We start from the raw sequence: 22,406 nt of genomic DNA on the forward strand, positions 1-22,406 counted from the left end.
CAAAAGTCTGTATTTTAAGAAATAAATATAACATTGAAGAAACATTCAACAAACAAAATGATTAACCTTATTCACAAACATATATTACGACACATAAAAACAGTGTTCCCTTTTTATGATAAAAGTCTCACATTACAGTTCACTTTAGTAGGAAGTTTTCTTTGAAGCCTCTGCTGTCAGGTTTGGAGCTCCAAAAAAATCTAGTCAGAAAATTCCAATCCTTAAAAAAAATCTAATGTTCATATTTAACTTCCTGATTCTACTAATGTAATATTCCCCATTCAGTCCAAAACTTACAAACCAAGAAAGATTCCAAAAACAAAACTGATGCAGACTCATCTCAACAAATTTTCATGTGAATAATTTACACTTTTAACAACTCTGGTCAGGACTTCACAAATTATTGAATAAGTCGGATCAGGACTTCAAATGTAGCACTGAGAAAAGGTGTCAAGTTCCTCCTCCTGATCAAAGACACAAAACAGCAGCAAAAATCACTTTTTTCCAGCCCAAATCTTTTGCTAATTATACTAATGAGACCTCTCAATGACTTATTACACCAAAGAAATAGCGTCCATCATGAGATGCTCACACCTACATTCACACCCATGCACTCCCACGCAAATCAATCGCCATCTGCTCAGCTTTTCTATTTCCCATTCAGATCTAAGTGATTTAAAAATAAAACCAAGATGCTTGTGACAGTTTAGGATGACATGTAGCAAGAGGGAATTTGTCTGTAAGCAGACACTAAGGAGAGTACATAGACAGGAAGAAATTTGTTTTGAAACATAGTGATATTGCAGGAAAAGTTGGTAAACAGACACTCAGGAGAGTACATAGACAGGAGGGATTTGTTTGTACTGAAATAATGTTGTAGAGGAATACCAAGTACGCAACAAAAGATGTCTAAAACAAAGCTAGCATCAAACACAGCTCACAGTTTGATAAACAAAAATCATATTACATTTCTTTCAGAAACACAGCAGCTAGACATTACAACAACAAACAGAGCTTGGTTACACCCACATTACAATTACACATTGGTTACACCCCTCAAAGAGACTTGTAAATGAAGCTGTAACATTTTTTGCTGAGACACAATTAAAAACTTTTCATGCAAGAAAAAATTGTTGAAAGACAACTGATATCACCCAGAAAATAGACCGGGAGGAGTGTGAATTAAGATTAATATTTTTTGTGAAACAGGAACGCATTGAAGATCTTCAGAAGTATGTGGAGGCTCTGAAGTATGAAAACTCTCAGCTGTCAGGGGATTCATCCCGCTCACAGTCATCAAGTATTAGAAGGGTGAGAAAAGCTTTTGATCCTCCAATACTTTTTTATACAATAATTGTCTTCATTTTCTACTTCTGTACACTAAATAGAGAAAAAATTTTCTTTGTTTGGAGCTCCCATACCTAATGGACTAAATGAAATATAAACACACACACACCCCCAATACAAGTGATGATTGACAAAGGCAGATATGTTCATTTGCTTGTCCTGTGAAAGAGCGCCATTGCATTTGGTAAAAAGGACTTGGCAAAAGCTCTCTGCTTTGTGATGTGATGTTTCCATCTGCAGCCAGAAGTAGATATAACCGAAGTCCTTGCTGTGTTTCTATCTGCACTTTTAGTAGATAATTACAGGTCTTGTGCTGTGTATCTGCCTGTAGTTTGGAGAGAGTGGGAAGAGCACACGGGAGCTGGAGAAGACCATTGTTCTGCTCAAGAAGGTGGTGGAGCGAGTGCAGCAAGAAAATGAGAAGCTGAAGAAGGCACCAGGTGTGGTCAGCTCTGAGCAGATGATGCTGCTTAAGAAGGAGAATGAAGGACTTAAGGTCAGAGGGCACAGTTTATTTATTTTACAGCTGCAGTGCGGGCACAGTTCATACAGTTAGTAAATCTTAACCTGCAGGACGCAGTTCATACACCTGATACCTGAAAGAAACCTTATTGGGTTTACGGTTTCTTTAAAAGTGTCCACCTTGTTTTCAAATATCATACAAAGTTGCAGGTTGTTTCACAATTTTGCATGACAATGGCAATGATTGTCTATTATTCCCAAAAGGTACTATGAATTTGGGACAGCATGCCAAGGCAAAGTGGTGCATCAGAGAAGAGGATTTCAGATGTCCCTTTGGACACAGGCATACCATAATGTTAGCTTGAATTCATTAAAACAAATTCTCCTCCCATGATATGTTCAGGTATGGACAAACTGACAATTTACTGATTGCAAAAGGAAGCCAGTTCCCTCTGACACTAGTGATCTTAGAACATATATGACCAATGCTGTTCACTGTTTCTGCCAAGGCAGACATTGCTGTTTACAGTTTCTGTCATCATGCTGTTCATCATTTCTATCAATGGCAAATAATGCTGTTCACTGTTTCTGTCAAGTACAGACAATTCTGTTCATCATTTTCTGTCAAGTACAAACAGTGCTATTCATTGTTTCTACCAATGGCAGGTAATCCTGTTCACTGTTTCTGTCAAGGATAGACAAGCTGCAGAGCCAGCAGACAAAGGGAAGCAACAAAAAGAGCAGTAATAAATGACCACTAGAAGTGTCTCAGGATCACTATGCTAAGAAACTGTTTAGTGTGTAGAGGACTCTTTGCTGGCCATGTTTCACGATAATACTTTGCTCTGTGTTCACATTCCATTGAAGTCAGCTGTCTAAAACAGTACCTGGGAATCTGATGTAGTCAATAATCTCAGCAGGTGTGCCTTGTACAAACATCTTTATTCTCTTCGTAAAATGTGTACAGCTCTCTTTGGTACCAAATGTAGCCTTGACGCTGCTCATGCCCCTGCAAAGAGTCAAGATGCAGCATCATGTGAACATTTTACAAGACATCTATTCTCTTCAGTACTTATACAGCTGTCAGTAACATTGCACAGCGACTTTGTGAAGACCCGTAATGACAATCTCAGAGTAAAGACTGTTCACAAACAACTCTCTGTTGTCTGCAATTAAAAAAAATCCATTATCCACAAAATCAGTTGCTGTGCATAATTAAAATCAGTTTCTGTGCTGAAAAGCATGGCCGTACTGTATTGAGTGCAGACTAAAATCCATGGTGCCTGAGCCTTTGGCTTTTGCAGATGTTTGTACAATGTATTCAGGATGAACAAAGCATCTTCCCTTGTAATGGACTGAATGTGGGCCTTGCACGCAATGGATAACTTTGCTAGCGTGCACTCATCTAGCATTCACCCACACACCTAATTACAACACATTCAATAAAGATCTGAGTAAAGATACTTCAGTAAAAATTAAAAGAATATAATTAAACAAAAGAGTACATATATAAGAGAATATTGTATTAAATAAAGTATTGACATAATCTTAAAACTTATGTCTCTGGTGTTTCTTCTTGTTAGTGTTCTCACAATAATAATTCCACGTTCACTGTTGACACGTTAGAATTCACAATTCACAGTTTCAATGTTCGCCAGTCCCTGCTTCGTATACAACAATACTCCAAGTCCCGCGGACCCTTTAGCGTCTCTACAAGACAGATCTTTTGTCGGCCACTCATTAGCTAGCCACCCGGAAAAGTGATGTTTCTTTCTCTGTATCAGACTTGGTTCATTTGTGGCTTCTGGTGAACGTATCTTCCTCCCGGTGACCGGACATGCAAAAAGGGTCCAAAGACACCACTAAAGGGGCGTTGGTCGCCTTGGGGGATACCCAGCTTTTAGCTGGACAATAAGGGTAGACCAGTATACAGCTATCTCCCCTGGCCATACGTGAATCGCGACCGCTCACGTAGATGTTTTCGCTGGTCTGGACTGGACACTGGTGCTGAATGGGGTAGCTTGCCGGTTGTCGCGTCAGTAGGGGGAAATGGGTGCAAGCTTGCCCAGTTCACGGTGGATTTTCCCCACACTAATTGCTCTAATCAAGACTTTACCCCAACTTTAATAAGAATAGAAAATAAGTAGAAAATATGTTGTCTACACCCCTCCCCCCACCTTTATGCTAACAACAGTGGATTCAATTTGCTCCCTACAGAGCTCTGTCTTTATATTTTCTTGCCGACACAGTAATGTAGTTTTATCTAGTCTATATACTCTCCTGTCAGTACAGTAATGTGGCTCTGTCTAGTCTCTCTGTTTTCTTTTATACTGTTATGTGTACTTGGCAGCATTGTAATGTAGTTCTGTCTGAACCATCTTGCCAGCATAGTAACATAAGTGTATTGTCTTAATATATATATCTTGCTAGTACAGTAATGTGGCTTTATCTAGCCTCTATACTTCCTTTAATATATTTTTAATGTATATCTTGCCAGCACAGTCTTGTAGTTGTAGCATAGTAACATAGTTCTATCTTATCTTTAACGCTCTCTTGCCAGCATAACTATAAGGTCTTTATATATACACGTATATCTTGCCAACACAGTTTGTACTTTAAGAGACAAAAGCCAGTTAACACCACCATCTTGATTTGTCTACACTCTGATACATTAACACCAGTTAACACCACCACTACCCTTGATGTCATTTACGTATACCTCTCTACTCTCCTACCCAGGGTGCCAGACAGAATAGAACCACTGAACGCTAAGAAACATTTACTAACAAAGAGAAGTCAGCACATGGTCCAAGTTGTTGCCCATTAGACAAGTCTGGTCACAGTGTGACATCACAATCTTAGCACCTACTTAACAGTGTGGACAAAACATGAGTTTTGAGTCAATTTGTATCTGTGGCTTCGACTCTCTACAGTTCATTTGAGTGCATGTAATGAGAATTCGCTATTTGGCTGCTGAGTGAGAATCCCTCAAGAGAAAAGAATGAAAACTGTTGGAATATGGTGTTTTCAGGAAAGGTGAACTAAAATGTTGAGTATACTTACTTTCTGTTTATTGAACGATCAGTTGACCTTTGTTTAGAGGTGCTACCATTTCCAGTGAGGTTTATTTGAGGTATGGTTATTGCTAGTTGAAACTTGCCATCCAGGTTTTCCCTTGGTTTTATACTAATTACGTCTCCAACAGAATCAGATGGAAGAATTGCGGCAGCAGATGGGAGCAACACTAAGTGACCGCTATACCTCAAATCAAGAGGGCACGGCCAAACTGATGAACCACTATGAACAGATGCGCAAGGACCTGACAAAGGTAAGAGAATAGATCAAATGGTGAATGACCATCAACAGATGTGCAAGGAGATGGCAAAGTTAAGGATAAGTAAATGACAACAAACAGATTTGGCATGGGTACTAGTTAGCAGTTTAGTGCTTTAACCATTTTCTGATAGTGGGCCATCTGTTTAATCTGGAATTTTACTGGCTGAGATTCTTTTATTATGTTTTAAAAAACATTTTATTTTTGAAGGAACGGGAAGCTAATGAAAAAATGCGAATACAGCTGCGCAGCCTGGAGTTGCGTGTAGAACAGAATGATCGTGAATTGATGGATGCCCGCACTAAACTAGAAATTGAGGCAGCCAAACGCCCTTCAGCCACAGCAACGGCTGACCAGCAGGGTTGGAAATCAGCTGTGATGACTCGCACGTATGAAGAGAAAATAAGGACACTGGAAAGCGACAGTGACAAAAGGGTATTTGTAGAATAAAGGGTGTTTATGTGTTCACAAAGTGTGTGTAGAATAAAGGGTGGAGTGAGTGATTAAGGCATGTTTATGTTTGCATTATTATGCATGTATTATTATTATTTATAAAAGTGTGGACATCGGTGTGTGTAGATGTAAATGTTCATTAATACGAAGACACATTTGTCAACTCATCTAGACAACCAGGTCATTTAAAACACAACAAAGTGCAATCAAAACATACAACAGTCTCATCTGCCTAATGCTTCACAGACTTACCATCAGATTCCATTTGTTTACACACAGAACTATACGCAGATGCCAGATACATGTTGTAGTATGAAGCCTCACATAAGGACTTAGGCTTGTAGCTTTGGGGTCAGTGTTTGTGAGTTAGGATCACAAGGCTGCTGCCTGGAAGCTCCCCTGACTTATAACTGGAAAACTTCATCATGCCCAACCATCAATTATGGGAAGCTGATTTAACTGGGAGCAGTAATGTGTAGCTGATTGACCATGTTAACGACTATCTCATTTATTGGAATGGAAAAAGGGATGCAAAGAATATTTTCAATGTGACAGTCTGAAAACCAATTTTGTGGAACAGTTGTGTACACAGTCTGGCAGATTTTTTCCCAAGGCAGGTTGCATCATTGGCAGACTGAAGATCAATGTAAATACCTAGACTTCTGAGTAGCTCAAGAGCTTGCTTGTGATTTTTTTTCTGTGAGAGATATTTTTTGGATCTTTTCTCTGGCAACAAGTGATTGTAGACACCCCATTACTCCTAAAGTTGTTTTAAAATACGTCCATGATACAACAAGGTAGCTGTATATTGTAGCACTGATGGGATCGTTGATGATATATATAAAAACACTATTTTCTGAAAGAAGGAACCAAACTCTGTCATTTTTTCTTAAGCTTGAAATAGGAAATTCAACCATTTTTGAAATCAGCACCAATAGGAATGTTATAAAATAGCTTATTTATGTGAACATTATCAATAGCTTCCTTATAGGTGCATGAAACATTTAGCAGAAGTACTTTCTGTTGTCTGACTGGTCCTGTGTCTGTCCTGTGACATCCTGCTGTAGTGGGGTAGCTTGTGTCTGTCCTGTGATCTCCCCATACATGATGTTTGTCCTGTGCTTTCTCCACAAGTAGTAGCTCATGTGCTGCTATGTCTGCAGGCCAAGCAGATTGCTGACATGCGGATTCTACTAAAAGATTCAGCTGAGCGCGAACAAGAGCTCATTCAAGAGAGAGAGGAGTTGCAGAAAAAAGTAAGCTGTTATTATGCTGCTGTAAGTGATTTTATCATTTAATCACCAAAACCATTATCGTCACTGTCCTCGCTGTTAGGTGCTGAGGTCTGCACGATGGGCAGCACATGAGAACTGCAACTGTTTTATTTTAGCAGACTGAAAAATGGCTTGTTTAGTACAACTGTTGTTGGAAACAGTTAATTACACCAATGTCTAGAATGATTTTAGCACAAATAGTCTCAAAGAATATTATTCTTTCATGGTCATTTAGGAAATGTGGTGCATGAAGCAAGGGTATCTGTTTGTACAAACAGATGTTTGGTTGATTATCATTATTACTATGCCAGAGTCAATTCACTTTGTGCTGTTTGGCCAACAGGTGGCTCTGCTGGAGCGTTTCCCTGCAGGCTCTCAGATGACAGATAGCAACATCATGCATGACTTCCAGCAACAGAGGTCAGCCACTATATTAAATACTTAACTACCCAAGCTGCTTGGCTTTACTTGGGCTACCTGTAGCTTCTAACTCTTTCAGGAGACATTTTATTGTCAACTTTAATCAGTTACTTTATCACTAAATTAGACTCAAGCTGATTTTGCATTGCACGAGGGTATGGGAATAGCTAAACACATGTACTCTGCTGTTTCTGGCACTGGTCCTTGCTACCTCTTTGAACTCGCTTCTATCTGTACCTCCGCATGACTTCTTGGCTCGTCTTCTGACACCAGGCTTCTACGAGTCCAACTAAGACAAAGACATACGGACAGAGATCTTTCTGTGTATAGCTGTGTGTAGCCCTATCATTGTATGTGTATAGCTGTGTGTAGCCCTATCATTGTATGTGTATAGCTGTGTGTAGCCCTATCATTGTATGTGTATAGCTGTGTGTAGCCCTATCATTGTATGTGTATAGCTGTGTGTAGCCCTATCATTGTATGTATAGCTGTGTGTAGCCCTATCATATCACTGTATGTGTATAGCTGTGTGTAGCCCTATCATTGTATGTGTATAGCTGTGTGCAAGAATGTCTGCCAGTTTGCTGCTAGAGACTTATCTGGTGAAGTGGTCTTACGTGGAATGATTACTTGTTACAGATGGTTGACTGATATACATGTACTATAGTGTTTCTGGACCCAATTAGCATGGTTCAAGTCCTATCTAAGTGACAGGACCCAGATTGTGTTTGTCAATGGTCATGAATCCATGAATCGTGTTCTTTATAAGTAGCAGTAAATGAAGGCAATACTGTTGCAGATTGTTAATTGAGCGACTGGAAAATGAGAAGAAGGAGCTAGCAGCTGACCTGAGGCTGGCTCAACAGCAGATGGGGAGCAAGGGGGAGCAGGTAAGGAGGAAAGAAGCAGCCTGTTGTGTAGTTGCCATCATAAGGGAGCAGCCTGTTGAGTTAGTGCTATTAGAAGTGAGCTGCTGTATTTTTATCAGAAGGGAGCTGCCTTCTGTGGTGTTATAATCAGAAAGGAGTCACCTGTTGTGTTTTTGTAAAAGGGGGCAGACTGTTGTGTTGTTATGTTTTAGATTATCATAGATAATGGATATTCTGTACTGTTCTATGTGACCAGGGATGTCTGTTCTATAACATTCTAGGTAATCACAGATGTCTATCCTGTACTGTTCTAGATGATCACAGATGTCTGTTCTGTAACGTTCAGGTGACTAGAGATGTCCTCTCGAAAGCTCGCAAGTATGAGGAGATGGTAGGTGATAACGTGGAGGCACGCCTGGAGGTCAGATCTATGGCTTTGGAAAGAGATAAACTGAAGATGGAGGTGGAGAGGGTGAGCATGTATCTTACTACTGAAGGTATTGTGCATTGGCGATGACAGAAGTCAGCATATATCTTCCTAAATGTATTTACCTAGGCAAGGACTTAAGTCAGCTTGTACCTTAATACTGAAGGTATTTTATGTAGACAAGGCGAGAAAGAAAAATTATTTTACTTCACGTATTTATTGGAAAGCAGAGTACTTTAAGCAACACATTTTGTGTTCTTTCTTATAAATCCAATTTAACTTCTGTTGGCAGACTTTCACAAAAATATCTTCTTACTTGCCTTTTTTTTTTTTAAATCTTCACCAGCCAGGAGCTGAACGTTATTAAATATTCTCCATATATCTTGCATCCATATTTACACAGATGTGTACATAGGACACAAAACATGTAGATGTTCATACAGGTGTGTGTGTGTGCACACAAGATGTGTACCTATTTATATTTGTACATTCATGTTCATATAGATGTATTATCTGTACATTTGTATGTCCATATGATGTGTACATCTGTACATGTGTCTGTGTGTCCATGCTAATACAGCTAGCCTTAAGACCCATCCCTCTGTCGTGAGTCATCCAAGTAACTGCTGGGCTCCTTCCTCTTTCTCTTTTGTTTGCTGTAGTTTGCAAACTATGCTGCCATGCTTGTTTCTCATGTTACTTTTTTCCCAAGTGCATTGAGCTTGCTGCCAAGAAGGAGAATGCATCAAGTAAAGGCTTTATTTGTATTTGTATTTTTTTATTTTCATGTTTGTGCAAGTATGTGGATACTTGTGCTTTTGTCCATGCTTGCATACAAGATGCAGATAGACAGCGGTGCATCATATCAGTTGTTTGTTTGTTTGTTTTAGCTGCATAAGGAGCTGGAGAACTTTGGGCCAGACTTTTTTGAGGAGATTGAAGATCTGAAATACAACTTCAAGCGCAAAGCAGACCGCTGTCGCATGCTGGAACACAAGCTCACACAAATAGCACAGCAGTTTGGTGTGTCAGTCAACATCCCCGTTGATGACTAACTCCATCCCATATCTAAACTTTATGAGTGAAGGAACTCATAGCACTAACTGTGATGTATAGTGTGGTCAAATTTTGTAGACTTGTCCTGTAAAGATTTAGGGATTACCTTTGCTTCATCTTAAGAGAGAGCTCTTATTAAAGATGAAGGACTCAAGGAATTGATGAGCTTTCCTATCCAGTTGCCAAAGAAGCAAGACTGAACAGCAATCATCATGTCACTGATCATCAGGTCACTTGACTGATGGCCAGGTGTGAATTCTACCTGATTACAGGACAAGAGAGATTTATTTATGATATGCTGGTGAGATAATGCTGGTGTGGTGTGCAGTCAGGCACCTGTGCTGTTCCGAGGTGGTTTTTTTGTGATGTTCGTTACTTTTCCAGGTGATGAGAAGGGACAGCATGTCAGAGTGGAGATCAAAGCCTTATAGTAAAGAAGGGTCAGAGATGTGTTTGCAGCCTTCACATTGTATTCAAACTGTAAAGCTGCCCAGATTTATGGTCTGTATATTATATTTATTTTTCTTAGCCAAATCCTAGTTCTCATTCCGTCCAGGAGTCTTTTGGTTACAAGTCATGATAACTCATTGCTGTTTGCTATCCTGTGATTTCATGATGTGTAGGGTGGCTGAGTTCATTGTATTAAAGGTGTTTATTTCATCAGAAACCGGGTGATTACATAACAGATCAGCCACTTTGTTTGAGGGAGAAGGTGGAACGCTTAATGCAGTTGAGATATGACCTCTTCTGTGGAGGGGTGGCATAATGGTGTCCACTGGTATGATTATTATGGTTTAGCTGAGATATAATCTATTGTATTTATGGGACGGGACAGTCTTGTCACTAGTACAGTTATTATGATCCGTTTTATGTAGGAGGAGTTTCGTGTCTGCTAGTAACACAATACATGTATGATGTGTTTGGGTGTGCTGAATGGCAACAGTCTTTTGTCCACTAGTAACATTATCAGTTTTTATATTTGTTACATTTGGAGATGGTGCTTGTTGGTATGTTTATAAACCTCCACCTTTCGTTGAGCGAGGGAATATTTGCAATTGAATGTTGAGTGCTTCAGAGTTGAATGTAAGGAAACACTAGGGCTGGTTAAAAGTAAACAACATTGAAGTGCCGGATACTAGGGAAACGCTGGAAATGATAGCCAGTCAAGAGACAGCAAGTAAACATGTATGTGACATGCTAGGGAAACACTAGAAATGATAGACTGTCAAGAGCCAGCAATTAAACATTGAAGGAACTGATACTAGAGGAGCTCTGGTAAAGACTGCGAGAATTCAAGCTAAATGTGACCATGAATGTCCTTAGTATTTTTCATCATGCTTTTGACACAGACACATATTTAAATCTCATTTACATTTTTGCTACAATGTTATAGTCCACAATAAATAGAGAATAAATATTCTTTAAATACTGCTCCGTGGTTTTGTGAATCATTTACAGCATTGTCCACTTTTGATTGTCGTTGTCATGGTTTCTGTTATTCCTGCTACAGTGCCACATATGACGGGAGTCGCTTTGACCAGCCTCTGGTCCTTGCTATGTTCCTTACCCCAGGCCTCTGACTTTTTACAGGGGCACACAAATAACACTGATGTCAGCAAATCCCAGATAATGGTGCTGCCGACAGATCACAATAACCTATTGGAATGCTCTTGAGCTGGTGCCAGACCGCAGCGTACTTCGGCAACGGTACTTGGAGGTACGAGGGCAGCGTCTACCACCAGACAGAAGGAGCAGCCAATGGCCTTTTAGAACAATAGTTTGCCATCATCTTTTTAGACAGGGCATTGATTGGAGAGTTCGCCAACAGCAGAAGAAGCGAGGACGGGCTGATCTTCAGTGTCTACCGCAAACCGACGCACACCAATCAGTGCCTTCATTTTGATAGTAACCTCTCCAACATCAACTGGTGGAGGGCGTGGGGATGATCCGTACTCTCATTCATCGAGCAAAGACCGTCAGCTCATGGAATAAAGTTCTGAAGGGAGAATGGCAGCGCCTGTTAAAAATTGTCACCATTCACCCCTCATTCTGCAGAGAGTGTGTCATCATTTCCTACTTCAAAGGTGTTTCAGAGGGGGCTTCTTCCGTGAGGCCAGAAAAAATGGAGTCACTGTCATGCCAAGTCGTGTAAAAGTTTCACAGCAGACTCGTGGCATCCAAAAACAAGACTGACAAGCTGGAGGCGTTAGGTACCATTTACCATGTGGAGTGCCATATCTGTCACCAGCTTCTGTGAGGAAACGGAGAGGACGCGGAAAATAAAACATGGAAAGGCGTTGTGGCCGGTGGGTGAACGTTCACAAAACAACCAACTTGTCTTCTCCGCCACCACCATCCTGGGAAAAACGTTTGCAAAACAGCAAATATGTTTTCTCCGCCACCACCATCTTGCACCGTGAGGCTCGATGGTTCCAGAGAGTTTTCCTCTCAACACGAAAAGGTTGCCAAAATAACACAGGTAATGCTGCTACCTACAAGTCACCAGCAGTGCTGTTGTCCACAAATCACAGTGCGTTGGCGACAAACTACAAGTCCGGATGTAGCTGACAAATCACTAACACCGCTGCTGTCACCAAATCACAAATAACATTGTTGTTTTTAAAAAATCATAACTAAAGTTGCTGTCACAATCACAAATAACTCGTTCTCCACAAATGGAACTGACTGCTGCTGACAAATGACCAATAAAGCTCTTGCCGACAAATGCCAACTAATGCTGCTGACATCTCACAGGGCCACGGCACTGGTTGGCTGTCAGTAAGAGGAGAGACAGGAACTGGTACTTTGTGGTTACTCAGTGGGCTTATGGTTACTGGCATGTGACAACACGGTTATGGTTACTGGCATGTGACAACACGGTAATGTTTCTGGCATGTGACAACACGGTAATGTTTCTGGCATGTGACAACACGGTTATGGTTACTGGCATGTGATCAGTCAAGATTACGATTACTCATGCGATCAGTACGATCACTTGTGATTGGTTCGGTTATCTCGGCTACTCTGTTATGAGATTAGAAATCACTATGATGTCAGAAAGATAGGACTGAATTATGTTGAGAGCGACAAGGATACGTTTAACTGTAAAACATTACAAGTGTAAGTGTTTCATGGTACCAATGGGATGTAAACCACAAGGCAGACCCTCTAGTGAGTCTCGTCCCTCACACTTCCTCCTAACTGCTGCAATAACAGGTGTGTGTGTGTTGCTACAATAACAGGTGAGTGTGTGTGTTGCTACAATAACAGGTGTGTGTGTGTGTGTGTTGCTGCAATAACAGGTGTGTGTGTGTGTGTGTTGCTGCAATAATAGGTGTGTGTGTGTGTGTTGCTGCAATAACAGGTGTGTGTGTGTTGCTGCAATAACAGGTGTGTGTGTGTGTGTTGCTGCAATAACAGGTGTGTGTGTGTATGTGTTGCTGCAATAACAGGTGTGTGTGTGTTGCTGCAATAACAGGTGTGTGTGTTGCTGTAATAACAGGTGTGTGTGTTGCTGCAATAACAGGTGTGTGTGTGTTGCTGCAATAACAGGTGTGTGTGTTGCTGCAATAACAGGTGTGTGTGTTGCTGCAATAACAGGTGTGTGTGTTGCTGCAATAACAGGTGTGTGTGTTGCTGCAATAACAGGTGTGTATGTATGTGTGTGTGAGAGAGAGAGAATGTTTAACACGTGTTTAGTGGCGTAGGAAGATGTTCGGCTTTGGAGAGGGGATGGGACAACTCTATACTGACAGTGAAAGATGTTCACATTCTTGCCTCAATATCTTTTTTTGAGGGACCGGTTGCGTCCCTTGCGCCATCCCCACCCACCCTGGAGGTATGTAAGATGCTATGCTCAGCACTTCTTTATACCTGAGTCGACGCTCCAGTGAGCACGGAGCACCTTAGGGTTCAGTGATTACAACCTCTGGTCGTCGTACAGAATAAGGCGAGTATGTGACCAGAGGCTGGAGGTCAGTTCAACAGGCCGCGAGGTGATTTGCGGGGAGAGTAATCTTCTGTTAGCCTCCATTGCTAAATGTTTGGCTTTGTTGAAGGTCTTGTTACATTATGAAGACTGCTATACTTGACTAGTATGACAAACTAGGTTTACGAAGTCTACTTGGTTGTCTAGGCTTTATGTCAGTAATAAAACATTGACCCCCTCGCCATCGGTAATCGATAGAACAAAGCCAGCGCTCAGCACACCTTTACTTGACCTTCGCTCATAAATATTTCCAGGTAAGGGGTGCAAGGATCAAGCACCTGTGCAGTCTATGATATTTCCCGGAAGCCATGAACACGTAGTGACGTCACGGTGTGCTTGGGTGCAGTGGCACCAGTCCCCACCCCAACATTCCACCCCATCATCCCATCCTGTCACAGAAACTTGCAGTGAATGGAAATCAGTGGTCAGATGCATGCAAGACAGAGCTCACAGGAGGAGAAAGAAAACAGAGCTTCTATGTTATAGTATCTCGTCTCATCTAAACTAGGATAAGTAAGGCTTGTTGTACACAATAGACTGTAAAGCTTGTTGTAGATAAGAGAGTGTAAGTAATGCTTATTGTAGTTTGTACACAATAGACTGTAAAGCTTGTTGTAGACAAGAGAGTGTAAGTAATGCTTATTGTAGTTTGTACACAATAGACTGTAAAGCTTGTTGTAGACAATAGACTGCAAGACTTGTAGACAAGCACGTGTATTGCCATCCGCATACGATCCATCACACAAACAGTCCAGTCATTGTAGCTTTCGTACACAAGGACGCTGTCATCAGTCAACAACAACAACGCTGACAAAATGATTGGGCCTACGAAGACTCCCACCCCTTCTTTCCATTACAGTGAAAAGACAGACTGGAGTAGTAGAGACACCTCAAAGGTCATCAGGCTTCACTACAAGTGTATGCCGGGAACAGCACAGAGATGAGGGTAAGAGGAAGACAAATGAGAGAAAATATCCCAAAGTGGACTGACGGTAACGTCACACACAGAGGAGTGGTCAGGTGGCACAAACATCTCAAAGCCAGAAGACACCCTGTAGGTAGACCTACTCAGCGGAGAGATCTGCCGGGTGGCCTCAGGCAGGAGGGAGGGAGTGACCATCTGTAGGGGAGCAGAAAAAAAACTTTAAAAAATCCAATTTATCAGCGAAATACAAACGTCACTGTCACAGCCCAGCATCGTCCCATAACCACACAGGGTACAAGAGCACCGGCCTGTCATTGAGCAGACAACTGGAGAAGATGGCGAGAGTTGGTGGGTACCATCGTCAGCAGCCCCTCAAACCGATGATGGCAATATTCCTAAGACCGCTGTATGCGGGTGTAAGGAACACGCACATAGCCTGCACACGTGCATAATTATACACAAAGACCTGCACACGCAGGCAAACGGATGGCTGAACACACACGCACCCACATGTGTATCATCTCGTGATTACCAGATTAGTTGTAATTACCGGGTAGTGACAGTGAGGTGCTCTCGTGATTGCCTGATTGATTCTAATTGCCCGCTTGATTCGGTCTCTAGCAGTGCCTTCGCAAGCTTGACGAAACACCGACCTGCACTAGATTAGCTCCCCTGTCAAGTAGATTACCTCCCCTCATTGTTTAATACATGGGTGGTGGCGTCCCTTCGGCCTCCCCCCAACTTCCATCGATCGACAACCTCCCCGCCCAGTCACCACTCGGTAATTAGTAATAGATCGTCTGCTGGAGGCGCGAGCTTCATGCTGTTCACGTCACGTGAAGGGTTGGGGGGTGGCTGTCTACGACGCTACGTCACGTGAAGGGGGTCTGTCTACGTCACGTGAAGGGAATGGTGGTCGTTAGGTGAAGGTGACCGTATAGCTGTGTATGGTCACGCTACAGTGACCCAGCTGTAGCTGTCTACGGTTGTCTAGGCGTGCTTTCCATGCTACACAGCTCTGTCTGTGGCCGGGACAAACATTCCAGAAGGATCATTAGAGCCGCTATAGATGACGTCAGGTTAGTGTCGTGCGCATGCCACGTGCGAAGCTCTGCGCGTGCAGCTCAAGTCAACGCGCATGCGTGGGACAAGGGGCTGGACGGGGAGGAAGCGCGCTCGTCCCGCTGACAGACTGCAGGAGGGGAGGGGGTAAGGGGAGGGCTGGCTAGCAGTCTGTGTCGTGTGGCCGGACACACACACACACACGCATGCACACATACACGCACACACACGCGCGCGCGCACATACACACACACACGCACGGCAGGTGGCGTAAAGCTGCCGTCTGCTACTGAGCACAGGTGTGCTGCCAGCCTTCTCCACAAACACCGGCATTCACGGTGCCTGCTGTGTCCGGCATGTAAACACACGACAACCAGAGGGCCGCCGCTTGTACAGGTAAGACACTTGCAGGACTGTGAGATTGTCACCAGTACAAAGACACCACGTGGCCCTGTGTGGGACGCTTACCCCTGGCCGTCTCATGGTGGGCTGCAGTCTCCAGGTAACCATGCCAACCATGGTTTCCGTGGGAAAACCTTAACAGTCTGTGGCTTTGTGGTGTTCAAGTCCATCGAGAAAAACTGATCGTCTGGCTGGCGACTGGCGGACTGACTGACTGACAGATTACTAAAGTTAGGATCGAACCCTGCAGGTGACATGACAAGACTAACATCAGCAGTTGACTCAGCTGAGTGACTACGACTGGGGTAGACCGAAACTGAACTCTGCTCACATTCACTGGTTTCCCAACTACAAGACCTCTGAGCATTTATTTTACCTGAAATAGACTTTAGTTCTCTGGACATTCCCTGGCTGACCATTCAGTCGTTCTTTGATGTTTTTATTGGTTTAATTACTTTCACTTTGCCGTTAGCTTCACAGGCCTGATCACTATTGTGATATTTACTGATTACCTGGCAGTTTGATTGAACACTGATGATGAAAGACCATTCTGTAGACGTTAGGATTCTCAAACACCTGTGTTCTTGATATGTTAGTCCTCAGCCACTGCTGTGTCGATATGACCTGACGATATTTGTGGTGATGTTGTTCTCAAGAGTCTTGTTGCCAGGCAATAATTTTTTCTTGCTATGCACTGTTCGTGTAAGATGTTTCATCACTTAGCTACAACGATGTTATGCTTTTCAACTTTAACATTTCTACTGGCGTCTTCGTTACTGCTTTGTTACAATGCCCACAGAGATGGCCCACAGATTGCTGTGCTGCCCACAGAGGTGTTACATTCAATAGTTATTATTTCCCACAGTGATCAACATGTGACCCTCGGCTGTTATTTACTCAGTGATCAACATGTGACACTCGGCTGTTATTTACTCAGTGATCAACATGTGACCCTCAGCTGTTATTTACTGACACATATTGTGTGTTATTATTATCAGTAGCTGTTATGTCACCACATGATGTTATTCCTACTGGTCCGCTAATTTAATGATGTGTCCAGTGCATGTCTACAACACTGATCAGACATAAAACAGATGCACAGATACAAAGAAAGGGGGAGATAATAGCTGCACGTCACGCTAATGGCGGAACACATCCTACAGGGAGACTACTCAATGACTGACTAAATGTGTTCTTATTTTTCTAAACTACCTCCCCTGGGCGGAAACGCGCGGAACAAAGGAGATAAAATGGTGGAAGTCATGTGGGCTTTGTGGACAGCAACCCTGTGACAGCCCTGCATGAAGAGAAAGTCTGGCGTCACACAAGGACACGTGCACCTGTCGACCGGCATACAATGTCACGCCCACAGTACATGTAGTGTGGTGACAACTTGTATACAATGTCACGCCCACAGTACATGTAGTGTGGTACCTACCTACAATGTCACGCCCACAGTACATGAGTGTGGTGACAACTTGTATACAATGTCATGCCCACAGTACATGTAGTGTGGTGACAACTTGTATACAATGTCACGCCCACAGTACATGAGTGTGGTGACAACTTGTATACAATGTCATGCCCACAGTACATGTAGTGTGGTACCTACATACAATGTCACGCCCACAGTACATGTAGTGTGGTGACAACTTGTATACAATGTCACGCCCACAGTACATGTAGTGTGGTACCTACCTACAATGTCACGCCCACAGTACATGTAGTGTGGTGACAACTTGTATACAATGTCACGCCCACAGTACATGAGTGTGGTGACAACTTGTATACAATGTCATGCCCACAGTACATGTAGTGTGGTACCTACCTACAATGTCACGCCCACAGTACATGTAGTGTGGTGACAACTTGTATACAATGTCATGCCCACAGTACATGTAGTGTGGTGACAACTTGTATACAATGTCATGCCCACAGTACATGTAGTGTGGTGACAACTTGTATACAATGTCATGCCCACAGTACATGAGTGTGGTGACAACTTGTATACAATGTCATGCCCACAGTACATGTAGTGTGGTACCTACATACAATGTCATGCCCACAGTACATGTAGTGTTGTACCTACCTACAATGTCATGCCCACAATACATGTAGTGTGCTACCTACACACAATGTCACACGTTGGTGTGCTGGTGTACCATGCTGTATTAATACATTACATATTGTGCGCAGGTGTGCTACAGTATTACATATTATACACAGGTGTGCCATGCTGTACTAAAACATTACATATTGGTGTGCAGGTGTACCATGCTGTAGGTGTACAAGTGTGTCAAGCTCATCGACTACATTTGATAACTGTCGCCGTGACCCATCTCCACCAGCCATGTGACGAGAACGCCAGCCACCGGAAAAACAGCTTCCCGTCTCCTTAGCAACACGTCCTTTACACACGAATCTGCAGAATGAAGTCACACTCAAGTCACATTCAAGTCACATTCCAGTCAGAGCGGTTTGTGGAGGATGAGTGGTACCACTCAGTTAATCCGTTAAACTGCCGAGTTGGCGGGGTCAGACGGAGCCCTGGGTGCTTCTTGACTTCACGGTTCACTGCCAGCGGGATTCCACAGGAGAAACAACACAAGAGACAGAGCTACCCCCACCTAGCAGCCCAGCAACGCCCGACTACCACAATGTCCCGAAAGAACCCGCACAACCGCGATAAGGGGTCTTGCCCTGCCCTAAAAGGTAGGGTCAAAGCGGACCCCAGCCCACAGCATCACAGCAAAGTGTGCTCCAGTCTTCACCCCGGGATTCAGACGAGCCCCAGTCCACGGGTGTGGTCCAGCTTCAAGGGCTCACTTGGTAGACTCCAGACCAACAACTCCACCATCCAAGGATGCACAGGGCTGACCTCCCCCTACTTACTGTGCACATCCTGTCATAGGGACACTCGGAGAACTGTGAAGATGGCGACCCTGGCCACACAGCCCGTAGCAAAGCCCTGCCAGAGATTTGTAAGCAGGCTGCACGCACCCCTCGTGTTCATGTCTGCCAGCAGAACCAGTCAGCAGGGTCACGTAAAACAGGGCGAAGGTCACAGACAGCAGGGTCATGTACAAGGTCATGTGCAGGCCTCAGTGTTGATGGCAGATGTGCAGCTGCTGGCTATACCCAGAAAGTGTGCAGAGCCCCCGCCCCCAGTTACCTTCCCCACTCTTGCAACAGGCAGATCCCCGAGGGTGAACTATGTCCGAGTTGCCGGCAAAACAAGTCACCTCCGGTTGCAGCCCACACGCTTACAAAACTCCAGGGTCAAGGCTGATGCTGATCATAAAGCAGGCCAAGACTACAATGCAGCGGTAGGTGATGAGGTCGGTGCTGATGTTGATTTCTCGGGCTGCACATCTCCTGTCCACTCAAGTCTAGGGGCGGCTCGCATTCCTCAAGCACCACCACCATCTCAAGCAAACTTTCACCCACACAGTGAGGTCAGGTCAGTTCCCGAGACAACCATTACTCTGACCATGGAAGAGACTGTTGAGGGTGAAACCATCTCGATCACAAGACAGCTCGTAGTGCCCGAAGAACACCCAGATGGACAACATGCTCAGAATAGTCCCCGTGCCAGGGGCCTGCTGTCTGTACCTGAAAAAGAGCCACCTGGTCCACATGGTCAGCATAGTCCTCATGCCAGGGGCCTGCTGTCTGTACCTGAAAAAGAGCCACCTGGTCCACATGGTCAGCATAGTCCCCGTGCCAGGGGCCTGCTGTCTGTACCTGGTTATGTGCATGTACATGAAGGTCGTCCCGGTTACTCTGGGTCAGAGGCCTCTGGGTATTATCAAAACCTTTTAACAAGTCAGGTGAAAATAAATCCGGTGGTGACAGGGAGGATTTGAAGACAGCTTAAGTTATTTCCCTTGATGTCCTTGACACCAGTAGCAACAGTGCAATACACGACCTTGAACTTGGTGGTCAGCTGAGGCCAACAGAAGACGAGAGCCAGAGTGTAACACACCTGACCTGCAACTTCAGCCAGCCTAGGTATGTAGGGCAAACAACACTCTTGTCAAATAAACCACTCTTGAAATCTAGTTTATTGCCAAACATCTGCAAAGATATCAACTGCAGAAAGTCCAGCAGCTGCCCAGCAGATGACAAACAACTGATGCCGAGGTCAAGGACAAGGTCTGTTCACAGAATCACTTCTGTGTCTCCACTCACTGCTCACCAGGCAAAGCGCTTCTGACTGCAGTCCCAGTGCATGGCCAAACACCTGCAAGTGCAGTAGGACTGGAGTGCAACACAAAACTTTCTAGCACAGTATCACCATCAGTGACAAACACTTCTACTACACGTACACTGCTCAGTGAAGTATTGGAACATCACCTTCATATAAAATAAAAAAACATTCATGCCTCCTTACATCAAGGAGTTGCTTTTCCTTTTATTTCATACTAGCTATATGGTACCTGGCTTCTTTTCCGGCTTTGTGTTTCTAGTCAACCTTTGATTTATCATTTCATTTGAATCAAGCTCATCTATGACATGTGATGTGAAAATTCAGCATCCAAAAGGGTCTTGTTTTACATATAAACAGGCATCCACACCCCGAAGTGTTATCGGAGGTTACTCGAGCTCACCAATCCCCTCACCTGTGCTGCCCACGTGATCACGAAGCCTCACGGTGCATGTTTTGTGTGGGGGCTGGTGGAGGTGTTCAGTCGCGCCCACCCACAGCTCGGCCATGAACACCGGGCACACAAACAGCTTGAGGTCCAACATAGTGTGACCACTTCCATGCACGCACCTTTCCAGTACATCTTACTGACATAAAAAAGTATAGACGCAGGACGCCGAGAGGGCACAGGAGACACATGTCCATCTAGCCTCTCTCTTCTAGACGAACGAGACATGGGTGTGGTGTAATAACCACATTGTCCCAGTCTCCCGAGGGGACACAGAGGAGATATGTAGGTCTCCCTTACACCGCTCTAAAGAACATTTCACAGGCCGATTCCTATACTTTCCCGCCGCAGTTCGCCTTTGAACACCTGCCCGCCACCCTGTCCCCAGGTTGAGGAGCGGCAAACTTCACGAGGAAGAGATGAGGGCAGGCATGACAGGAAGTGAGTACTGTGGAGATGTTAGCATGTAGCCTTCATGGGCCGCATGGGTATATCCAAGAGACCACAGAGACGAGGTAGCTACCCCACGTCTTAACTGCGTGAAGTTGGGCGAATAATGACAAGTCTTTATTTACGAGAGGTAAGATAAGCAAGAAAATGCTTTTTTTCCTTTTAGCCCTCACCCTTTACAGGGAAGAAAATTAACTACGTAAATAAAGTAATTAAGAATTATAGAATAGTTTGTAGTAAACATAAAAGAAGGTGGATATGTACAAAATAACAAGTTGAGGGCTCATTAGGGTGACAGGTGGGGATGGAAAGGGGGCTAAACTGATCTCATGTCCTATCGTCCTGTGGTCGTTTGACCAGATCAGGTTTAGACAGCTGGATTTGAAGTAGCTAGAGGGTGATCTCCACATAGTCATGTCATCTAGTACAGTATGAAGAGTACACTTGCTGCTATAAATATTAGTATTCATACATTACTTTAACAAGTGTTATTGCAGCAACACGTGATTTCCCTTCCCTGACAAGTTGGATCACAGGATTTAAAGCAAAAGTTTAATAAGGTATGATGTTTTGAGAGAAGCAGGAGACAACGCTCTCTCTGGCTTGCTCCCCCTCCAGTTCTTTAACCTCACTTGTTTAGCCACCCCACACCCCTTCAGTCTCATTAGTAACATGTCACATGAAACAGTTTTCAATGTTTGTTCTGTGCAGTAGAGGCATGTCACTGTTTCTTCTGGATATTTTTTTTCATTTGGGACCACTGATGACAGAATGGAGAAAATAAGTCACAGTCCATGACAAGCCACGCTCCTGCAAAAACTTGGTGAGGATGAGGCAGTGGGGATTCAAAGGTTTCAAATGCTGCCACCCCCCCACAAACACAAACACACACTCTATAAGATCACACATATGTTGTGTCATGTTTGATCAACAGACACGGGTGTGCTGTGCATCACACCTCGTGTCATCAGCTTGCCACGAGTTACTCCAGATAAGCTACAATGCATAAAATCCATTCTCATGTTATTTGTTTTGCAACATTGGCTACAAAGAGTTCATGGAAGGACAGATGTTGCCCCACAAAAAGCCGGGTCAACAGTAATCTCATCAGGTCATGTCACAAGCCGTTCTCACACAGACTGTAATCAGCTGTGAAACTAATCAAAAGCTACCACACAACACCAGTCCAAGCAGCTTCACACCAAATTAGAAGGTAGTCACGCTAGGCCAGGTCACACAGTAGTCACATCACACCAGGACAGACCACAAGCAGTTGTCACAC

General features: G+C 43.6%; 2 protein-coding genes across 4 annotated transcripts in view; both read left to right on the forward strand.

Annotated features, from left to right (window-relative positions):
- LOC112567048 (centrosomal protein of 290 kDa-like) overlaps positions 1-11,073 on the forward strand; it is a 56,022-nt gene extending 44,949 nt beyond the window's left edge. For both annotated transcript variants that reach the window (XM_025243539.1, XM_025243540.1), the window contains 9 exons: positions 1,210-1,311; positions 1,679-1,843; positions 5,015-5,137; positions 5,354-5,578; positions 6,760-6,852; positions 7,214-7,290; positions 8,090-8,180; positions 8,506-8,631; positions 9,477-11,073. In XM_025243539.1, coding sequence (XP_025099324.1) covers positions 1,210-1,311; positions 1,679-1,843; positions 5,015-5,137; positions 5,354-5,578; positions 6,760-6,852; positions 7,214-7,290; positions 8,090-8,180; positions 8,506-8,631; positions 9,477-9,641 — 1,167 coding nt within the window. In that variant the 3' untranslated portion in view covers positions 9,642-11,073. The remainder of the gene's footprint in view (positions 1-1,209; positions 1,312-1,678; positions 1,844-5,014; positions 5,138-5,353; positions 5,579-6,759; positions 6,853-7,213; positions 7,291-8,089; positions 8,181-8,505; positions 8,632-9,476) is intronic.
- Positions 11,074-14,429: 3,356 nt separating this feature from the next.
- LOC112567050 lies at positions 14,430-21,113 on the forward strand. Of its 2 annotated transcripts, none has more exons than XM_025243541.1 (2): positions 14,430-16,013; positions 18,287-21,113. In XM_025243541.1, exon 2 carries the CDS (start codon positions 18,449-18,451, stop codon positions 19,883-19,885), a length of 1,437 nt encoding a protein of 478 aa, XP_025099326.1. In that variant the 5' UTR covers positions 14,430-16,013; positions 18,287-18,448; the 3' UTR covers positions 19,886-21,113. The 2 variants fall into 2 exon arrangements, with proteins under 2 accessions (XP_025099326.1, XP_025099327.1); XM_025243542.1 differs by having other exon boundaries at positions 14,430-15,634.
- Positions 21,114-22,406: the final 1,293 nt, after the last annotated feature.

The sequence above is a fragment of the Pomacea canaliculata genome, linkage group LG6 (genome assembly GCF_003073045.1).
Source record: "Pomacea canaliculata isolate SZHN2017 linkage group LG6, ASM307304v1, whole genome shotgun sequence".
Taxonomy (NCBI): Eukaryota; Metazoa; Mollusca; class Gastropoda; order Architaenioglossa; family Ampullariidae; genus Pomacea; species Pomacea canaliculata.

Excerpts from the sequence above, each read along its gene's own strand:
- LOC112567050 (XM_025243541.1), top strand. The coding sequence starts at position 18,449 with ATGAAGTCACACTCAAGTCACATTCAAGTCACATTCCAGTCAGAGCGG.